The sequence below is a fragment of the Euprymna scolopes genome, chromosome 46, assembly GCF_053919585.1.
Source record: "Euprymna scolopes isolate OS-2025 chromosome 46, ASM5391958v1, whole genome shotgun sequence".
In the NCBI taxonomy this organism is placed as follows: domain Eukaryota; kingdom Metazoa; phylum Mollusca; class Cephalopoda; order Sepiida; family Sepiolidae; genus Euprymna; species Euprymna scolopes.
The window spans coordinates 178,051,369-178,061,690 of record NC_136527.1 but is presented as its reverse complement, the minus strand read 5'-3'; the positions used below and the strand labels follow the sequence as shown (position 1 = coordinate 178,061,690).

The following is a 10,322-nucleotide window of genomic DNA, read 5'->3' as shown; positions in this document are numbered from 1 at the left end:
GAGGCAGCACTTCCTCCCTGCCATCCTCCTCATCGCCATTATTGCCACCAGTCTGCTCCATAGGCGGTGTTTCACAATCAGGGCAGGGGGACAGTATTCATTTCTGTCGGGTACTCCTTCGTAGAGGCAAGACGGGTGGTCCTTCCTCCGCTTCTTCAGTATGTACATTATATGGCTCAAAATCCTCTTCGTCGTCCTGCATCATACTCTCTGTCTTTTCAGAAGACATCATACTGTCTGAGTCTCCCTCTTCCTCCGATGTAACAACATAATGGCGAGGGTGCAAATCCTTCACGTGACGAGGCACACCGTCCACCAAAATCGACTGAGGGCTGATCACCTTGGTCACCTCACCCTTGCCGAACCTCGTGGTACATCGATTTTGCGGTCTTCTGACCCATACGCGATCTCCAACCTGGTAAAAGCTGTTCTTGGGACCTGGGGACGCAGTTGCGAGATTGGTCTCCTTTACTCGAACTTCGTATTGATAAATCCTGTTGGCAGGCGCAGTGGAGGGAGATGTGTCGTCTCTTGGTGTGATGTTATACCAGTAGACAGCCTCCTGTATGGGACAACACATTCTAGCCGCTATTCGTTTCACTGTACGATGTCATCGCTCCGCTATGCCATTCCCGGCTGGAGCGTATGCACAACGGAATCGCAAGTGAACTCCCCATTTACATGCAAATGCTTGGAACATATTGCTGCAGAAAGCTGTGTCATTGTCTAAAAGGAGTTCATGCGGCGCGCCACGCTCGAGGAACACTGCCTCCAACTGATGAATCACGCTTGCCGAGTCCTGCCTTGCCAATTTCCTCCAAATGGAGAAACGCGATGGACCACAGTCTGTTAAAGTTAAAAAATGGAAGGTGCCATAATGCGTGATATCCATTCCAATTCTCTGCCAATTCTCGTTAACTTCCAGCTTTCCCTTTTCCCACCTGACTGGCGCTGGGTCAATGGACTGACATTCCTCGCATTTCTGTATGACCGTTCTGACAGTTGCTTTTGTCGTGGTTGGACATCTTCTCCTGACAAAGTAGGTAGTGCGTCGCACCCCCGGATGTCCACTATCTTTGTGAATAGCCATGATTTGACTCTCATCCAGCTCGTCTGTGTGGACCGCGCCTATCACTGGGTCAAGACCGTTTTTCTTTTTCATTGCCTCAAACCACCGCTGTGGCACTCGTATCAGTCGGTCAGCAATGTTTCGTGCTGATGGAACCAGCGTCACATCCACTGTCAGCCCGTACTCTTTCACGAGCTCCTTAAGAGTGCTTAATCGCCTCCTAATAAGCATCTCGCTTGCTGCTTTGGTGCGTACTCGCGCCTTTCCAGTTAGCGTGTCCGAGACCCAATGGTATACGCAAACAGAATCTGTCTTTATGTGTAGCACCTTGCTCTGCCACTGGAGAGCCAAATTGATGCCTTTCAATACGGCATCCAGTTCAGCCAAGTTGATATGTTGAGAGTCATCTTCAGGTCGCAGCCAACATGCATCTTCCAGCACAGTTTCACACATCTCCAAGGCTGCCCCAATTGCTAGGGAGCTAGCATCGACCCATACATTCAGCTCTTTGCCGTCCACACACCAATTTCCCTGTGCCGGATCGTTCTGCTGTGCAGATTTTAAGGTTTCGAACATCATACGATGTAGTACGGCGTCCCTTGCTTCATCATCCCAGCCCTTCGTTACCGAACTTACTCTCCTTCTGAGTATTCCGCAAGCCACACGAAGCCAACCGCACACCGGAAAGTGCCCGACAAGTCGACCACACAGAGAAAATATTGTTCGTCGCGTAACAATACTGGGAGCCTCCGGAATTGCATTTCCTCGCTTCCACCGCAGTTCATTGCGTTCCATCCTGACTGCCAATCCCAGCACCCGTGCACCGTCCTTCAACTGCTCCGGGTTCTTGCACTCCAACCCGAACTGCGCGAGGTGTTCTCTCACACGGGTCGCGGGCACCACGTCTTCATTGACAAAAATGTCATCAATGTAAGCAGATGCTGCGCGGCTTATAACTTCTTCCTGAGATAGTACTTCGCTGACAATTGCTCTCATTATCAAGGGAGCCACATTCAAACCAAACCCCAGACGGGGCAGACAGTATTTTTTCCCATCGATTTCCACAGTCTGGTATGGCCACAGTGTCTCATGGACCCGGACTTGTAGGTATGCTCTTCTGAGGTCCAGTAGAGACACGTTAGCACCTTTTTGTCTCCACTCACGGAGCTTAGCCGCACAAACATCTGCGTTGGCCGTAAATGCGTCTACGTAATGATTTAGCTCCCGGTAGTCCATTACCGGGCGCACTTTGGCTTTGTTCTGCTGTATCACAGCCATCAGGGGAATTAGACCTTTGGGGGGTCCCAATTTATCCTCTGGGTATGGCACGAGCCAACCATTATCTATCCAGGTGTGGAGCTCCTGCGTGTATTCTTCACGAATTTCTGCTGGCACTGGGTACTCTGACACTCGATTATGCAGCCTTTCAGGGGGGTGGTCCACAGACCATTTCCACGATGCGGTCCACGTTCGGTTTTGATGGTCAAATGTAGCAGTGAAATCTGGTTCATCGATGGAAATGGCTGCGCATTTAATACTTTTCCTGTCGCCCAGCCGCACTGATCCTGTAGGCTTGACAACGACACCTCCTAGAGCTTTTATGGCGTCGATCCCTAGAAGCAAGTCAAATCCCAGTGGCTTGCCATGCACCACCAACACATCGACTCTGGCAGACACATCTTCATCAGTGGATACAGAGACCGTTCCAACACCGCAGCACGCATGGGACATTCCACCAATTGTATTGACATTTACGTTTGTTTTTCTCCAAGACCGGCACCGGTCTGCATGTAAAATTGTCCTGGAGCATCCTGTATCAATAAGCGCCAAACATCGCGTCCCGTCAACATGGATGCTTATCACCGGGAGCGTCGTGTTCACATCTTGGTTGGGAAGGAGACTGGCGCTTATGCGTCCTCCCCTTGCTCGTTTCCCGAGCAGTTCCGAGCCCAGTGTCCACTCTCACCGCAACGGTAACACCGTGTTCCACGTTGTCGACAGTCCCTTGCAAGGTGGCCTTTAACATTGCATTTGAAACAGGTCACGTTAACAGGATTATTCTGGGCCCTGTTGTTGGGTGAGCGTGTGGCCGCAACCACATCCTGATTTTGTTCGCCAGTCGTCGTCAAAATTCTCGCTCTCGACATTAGCTCCCCCATGGTCAGGGCTTTGATGTTCGGCACCTGTTGAAGAGCAATTGAGATGGTGTCAGGGAATCCAGTGACGAAAATTAATTTTGTGAGTCTCTCTGAGCTTTCTCCTGTGAATCCGGCCAATCCAACCAATTGCCTGATCTTGTTGGCGTACACATCCACACGTTCACCAGCCCATCTAACCATGGTTATTTTTCTATATGCTGCAAACGCGTCATCAGTAAATGCCTCCTTTAATCGAGCCTCAATCTGGTCTATTTTCTTTTGATCGTCCTCCTCCATTTCCATGTAGAGGGCCAGCGCATCGCCTTCCAGGTATAAAGGTAGCAGACTCGCTACGTCATCCACCTGCTGAAGTTGTGCGACAAGTCTCACTTTTTTCAGCCACGCTACAACGTCTCCCTCGCCAGAGAACGGCTTGATAATATCACTGCTTATCCGCACCTTTGCCATATTCGGGCCGAAATAGCTTGAAACAAAAATGTAGTAGGCAAAAAATAAATAAATAAATGTTCTGTCAGCAACAGTACAACTTCAAAATAGTCAATATCGCCCACCTCCAGAAGAGAGGGAATTCCTGTCCGTGATAACCGTGGTAAAAGAAGACACACTCCAATCGCCAGAAACACCCACACACACAGTTTGCAGGACACTGCCGACTCGTCTCTAGCCTCCTGCTTTTATAGTGGCCGGGAATTATCCATTTGCATAATCACATGAGACAGAAACGTGATTTTCCGAGAGTTGCATGGGGTAAATGCTAATAAAACCCCCCGGACGCCATCTTGGAATTCTCTTTTTCCCCCCAACTGGTGACACAACAGACGTACCCGAGGTAAGCTCTTTTTCCCCTCATTTTAGTTATTGCTACTTCTGCTACATTTCTCGTGTATGAAAAACGACATGCTGACAGTCCATGGTCTGATTGGTATTGATGTAATCAAGTTTTTGGGCCCCTTGCAGCTAACCCAATTTAAAGCGGATTTGCATTTAGTTCGTCTCAGGGAATGATTTTGTTTGGAGACGTTTCGGACTTCAAATCCTGTTGTTCTGTGCGGGAGCAGGCTGGCTTGAATTACAATCGAGTCGTAGGGAAAGTTTCGTCATGTAATGTTACTCATGTATACTTTGTTTTGGAGCCTAAATCGAATCATTTGGATCCTTGGAGTTGCTTTGATGAAGCGGCAGGGGATAGGTTCATAGAGAATATGTTCAATCTCGAAACATTGGGTGTTACAGATGAGGTATGCAGTAGCTACGATAAAATAAAAATAGCAGATTTTCGTTCGTCTATTGAATATCGTGACGGAAGCTACTATGTAAGTTTACCTTGGAACCTAGATAAGTTGAACGAAGTTCCGTCTAGTTATAATGTGGCATTAGCTGTCTTAGACAAAGTAGTAAATAAATTGTCTGACAAAAATCTGTACTCTGATTATTGCAAAGTATTTCTTGATCAGGAGAACGAAGGCATAATTGAGAGAATTCATGTGCCTCCTTCAGAATTTGCCAAGTACACCTGGATACCCCATCGTCCTGTCTACAAAACTGAATCACAGTGCACAACAAAAATAAGGCCTGTGTTCAATTGTTCGTTGAGAACGGGTGGTAAGCCGTCCCTCAATGATTGCGCCTATACGGGTGTGAACCTGTACACTGATATGCTGGAGCTTTTGTTCAAATTCCGAACCGATACGTTGGTTCTATTAGCGGACATTAGAAAAGCGTTTTTGATGGTCAAATTGAAGAACGAATTTGACAAGAATCGTTTCTGCTTCTTTTTGAAGTTAGAGGACGAGCTGGTCTGTTTCAGGTGCAGCACTTTGATCTTTGGATTTGTGTCCAGCCCGTTCATTTTGTGTTATATAGTGAAATATCATGTAGAAAAACATGCCGCAGGACCCTGCCGTGACATGCTGTTGAATAACTTCTATGTCGATAATCTGGTTAAAACACACCAGTCGCAGTCTGAATTGCTGAAGTTATATGTGGAAGCAGTAACTACCATGGAAAAGGGTGGCTTCGAATTGAAAACTTGTAGCAGTAACTGCGAAATACTTTCGCAACGTATACAGTTGGACAACAATGGTTCCTCTCACGGAATGGTGTGTGAGAAAGTCTTGGGCTATACGTATGATCCGATGTTGGATGAAATGAAATTAAGTAGCGGAGGTGTTGAGAGAGTAGTCTCAACTAAAGGAGACATGTTGTCTGTGAATTCTTCGATCTTTGACCCGTTGGGTCTTGTGTTGCCTATTACTATAAAGGGAAAAATCATGTTGAGCCAAGTATGGAAGTTAGGTATAGGCTGGGACCAAGCAATTCCTAATGATATATTATCTCTTTGGAATAGTTTTCAAAAGAGTCTTAAGGACATTCAAAACATTGGTTTTAATAGATGTTCGATTCAAACTGATTTGCCGGTAATCTTGATCATGTTCTGTGATGCTTCGAACCGTGCTTACGGAATTGTCGAATATATGTACCAACGAGGAAGGGCTAACTTATTTTTTGCAAAAGCTAAAGTGGCTCCCTCTGTCAAGAGAACCCTTTCTACGTTGGAATTGTTGGCTGTATTTTTGGGCATTAAACATGTAATTATTTTGGTTAAGATGTTCCCGAATTTGTTCAAGGAAATCATAGTGGCTGTCGACGCACAAGTAGTGTTGTCGTGGTTATTATCGGAAACCATCAACACCAAGTGTCAGTTTACGAGAAACCGATTGAAAGATATCAAGTCTATGGTTAACGAACTGACAGATAAGGGTTGGAAGTTATTACTCCCAACGCGTTCCTACGTTCATATCCTGGAAGTGCTGTGTTTCTGAATTTTGATGAAGAGATGTCTTCTATTGAACCTCCTAGTAGGTCAGATTTAATCGATAGTTTAAAATATCGAGAATCCATTTTGAATAAGTTCAGGTCTATGTGGTATGAGCAGTACTTGATGAGTTTGAGAGAGTTATCTAGTGATTTGTACCAGTCTAGTTTTGATAACAAGATAAAGGTGAATGATGTAGTGTTGATAAAAGGTTTTAAGTCTAGACCTCACTGGAGTTTGGGCAGGGTGATTAAACTGACCCAAGGTTCCGACGGATTGGTGAGATCTGCCTTGATTAAAAGAGGTGATACGTTGCAAGAGCATTCAATAAAACATTTATTCCCGTTGGAACTTTCTATAACTCATTCTTTCCAAGCCCCTGCTGCAGATCAAGGTGATGATTTGCCTAAAGGTGAAAATGTTGTGGAATCAGTTCGTGAGGATCAGTCTAGACCTGTTAGACATCAGAGATCAGTTAAAGAGAGAAATCCTGATTATCTCTGGTATTAGTTGGAATATGTCCACCTTTTTTCTTTTCTCTTTTTCTTTTTTTGTTCGGGAGAGTGTCAGAAATTTAATTTCTTCCTTTTTTTCGTCGTTGTCTTTTATCTTTCCTCCCTTCTTTCCTTCTTTAACTTTACGTCTTTTTAACGAGCTGCTGCTGCTGAAAGAATCACGCCACAATTGAGATACTTTTCCCGCGAAAATTCAATCAGCGAAAGTCAGTTTTGGACAGAGATTCCACGAGGGTAACACGCAAGTTACGAACTCTGGTCCTACTCAGACATTCAAGTCTTAAAAATAGTAAAGTTATTTCATTGTTCATAGGAATGAATAATGAGTTTCAGAAAGAGTCAAATCAAGTTGGTTGACTCGAAAAGAAAGAATCAATTCTAAGAAGAATTGATCTATAAACTGGACGCACGAGATGCGATTAATGTCGGCGTGTGGAAACCGAATGTCTTTCCATGTTGTAACCAGTGAGAATTTCATCTGACAAGAAGGACGAACGGAGGTTTTACCTAACAACGTTGAGTTTTCAAATTCAAGGATTATTTTCAAAAGAACTTTAAAGGATTCTGTCACTGAAGTGAGGACAGATCGATTTGGAGTGGCGTGAAGAAAATATATATGTAAAAAAAGGACTCACTCACACACATATATATAAAGATAAAAAAAGAAAGGTTAAAAAAACGAAATCATTGTTTTACGCAGTAAGTTCTCTTATTCTAATTTTCTCTTATTTCTGTACTCTCTCTCTAGTGTTAATTAAGCCTTTAGTGCTTGCCATAAGGACATTTTTTGGCAGTCGAATTGGTGAACATATAAACTGTATTTTCTCAATAATTGAACTTTGCAACTTTGCTGCCTTCTTTTCCCAACCCTTATGCTTTCTTTTTCCCTCAATAAAATGTCAATATTTTTTTTATTCTTAAAAGTATTTCCTTGTCTTTATTTTTTCATGTCCTGATTTTTCTAGGCTTATTAACATGAACCACGTGGGATAACCTTCACAGGACTCAGTGAATAAATTTCCCGCAAAGAAAGGTTTTTAAAATAATTAATTTATTTATTTGCTGTCTAACTAAGATTTAGGGTAATTTTCTATGAGAATATTCAAAAATATTATAACATAAGTATCTGGATTTCAAATAATTCCACTGCAATGGATGGGCCTCGCTCTGGGGAACGACCTTAATGATCACCAGTATTTATTTATTTGCTTCCCCACTGAGCAAATTAGGCACAAGGCCGTTTTTTAGTGTGGGGAAGAAAAACCAGCTCCCCCAAGGGGGCACTCTGGCAGAGTAAAAAATTAGCAATTGTCTGATATGAAGGGGTTCCCCAACATTGACCAAACTAATTGACTTAAAAAGTATTTGTCCGATATGAAGGGTTGCCCCCACATTGACCCAGAACTTATTACTTCCTTTACAATTCCTGGCCCTAAGGCCAAGAACAGCCTCTGCGCAAAAAATGATCACTGTAAACCCCTGCGGTGTCCACCACTGTTTTTCTATCACACCTGTATACTTACCACCAACAAACAATAATAAAAAACTAAAATATCTCCATAAAATTCTCACCAATATCAGTATATCACAACTTTTCCATTCATTAATAACAATAATCCATAACAAAAAATCTAATATCATTTAAACTTACCAACATTTAAAAGAAAAAAACTCAATTCTTAACGAAACTTATATTTTACTGTAATATTCAATGTCAAGGTCGTTTACATGTGAACAACATAAATTCATAATCTTTTCAATGAGAACAAATACAAACGAATGAAAACTTTTAGAATTCAAACCAAAGCACAAAACCAAAAACATATTTATGTAATTAAATCAGTTTTGTATTTCATTAATTGGCACTTGTACTGTTACAATATTTTGGAGTTATAATGGGGTATATATTTAATTGCTGCCCACATCATATATAACCCATCACAACAGAGTTATAATGGGGCATATATTTAATTGCTGCCCACATCATATATAACCCATCACAACAGAGTTATAATGGGGCATATATTTAATTGCTGCCCACATCATATATAACCCATCACAACAGAGTTATAATGGGGTATATATTTAATTGCAGCCCACATCATATATAACCCATCACAACAGAGTTATAATGGGGTATATATTTAATTGCTGCCCACATCATATATAACCCATCACAACAGAGTTATAATGGGGTATATATTTAATTGCTGCCCACATCATATATAACCCATCACAACAGAGTTATAATGGGGTATATATTTAATTGCTGCCCACATCATATATAACCCATCACAACAGAGTTATAATGGGGTATATATTTAATTGCTGCCCACATCATATATAACCCATCACAACAGAGTTATAATGGGGTATATATTTAATTACTGCCCACATCATATATAACCCATCACAACAGAGTTATAATGGGGTATATATTTAATTGCTGCCCACATCATATATAACCCATCACATCAGAGTTATAATGGGGTATATATTTAATTGCTGCCCACATCATATATAACCCATCACAACAGAGTTATAATGGGGTATATATTTAATTGCTGCCCACATCATATATAACCCATCACAACAGAGTTATAATGGGGTATATATTTAATTGCTGCCCACATCATATATAACCCATCACAACAGAGTTATAATGGGGTATATATTTAATTGCTGCCCACATCATATATAACCCATCACAACAGAGTTATAATGGGGTATATATTTAATTACTGCCCACATCATATATAACCCATCACAACAGAGTTATAATGGGGTATATATTTAATTGCTGCCCACATCATATATAACCCATCACATCAGAGTTATAATGGGGGTATATATTTAATTGCTGCCCACATCATATATAACCCATCACAACAGAGTTATAATGGGGTATATATTTAATTGCTGCCCACATCATATATAACCCATCACAACAGAGTTATAATGGGGTATATATTTAATTGCTGCCCACATCATATATAACCCATCACATCAGAGTTATAATGGGGGTATATATTTAATTGCTGCCCACATCATATATAACCCATCACAACAGAGTTATAATGGGGTATATATTTAATTGCTGCCCACATCATATATAACCCATCACAACAGAGTTATAATGGGGTATATATTTAATTGCTGCCCACATCATATATAACCCATCACAACAGAGTTATAATGGGGTATATATTTAATTGCTGCCCACATCATATATAACCCATCACAACAGAGTTATAATGGGGTATATATTTAATTGCTGCCCACATCATATATAACCCATCACAACAGAGTTATAATGGGGTATATATTTAATTGCTGCCCACATCATATATAACCCATCACAACAGAGTTATAATGGGGTATATATTTAATTGCTGTCCACATCATATATAACCCATCACAACAGAGTTATAATGGGGTATATATTTAATTGCTGCCCACATCATATATAACCCATCACAACAGAGTTATAATGGGGTATATATTTAATTGCTGCCCACATCATATATAACCCATCACAACAGAGTTATAATGGGGTATATATTTAATTGCTGCCCACATCATATATAACCCATCACAACAGAGTTATAATGGGGTATATATTTAATTGCTGTCCACATCATATATAACCCATCACAACAGAGTTATAATGGGGTATATATTTAATTGCTGCCCACATCATATATAACCCATCACAACAGAGTTATAATGGGGTATATATTTAATTACTGCCCACATCATATATA

General features: G+C 41.6%; 1 protein-coding gene across 1 annotated transcript; it reads left to right on the top strand.

The window, feature by feature from the left end:
- Positions 1 to 4,229: 4,229 nt before the first annotated feature.
- LOC145270293 (uncharacterized) lies at positions 4,230 to 6,050 on the top strand. The gene has a single exon (XM_080125939.1). It carries the CDS (start codon positions 4,230 to 4,232, stop codon positions 6,048 to 6,050), a length of 1,821 nt encoding a protein of 606 aa, XP_079982065.1.
- Positions 6,051 to 10,322: the final 4,272 nt, after the last annotated feature.

Excerpts from the sequence above, each read along its gene's own strand:
- LOC145270293 (XM_080125939.1), top strand. The coding sequence starts at position 4,230 with ATGATTTTGTTTGGAGACGTTTCGGACTTCAAATCCTGTTGTTCTGTG.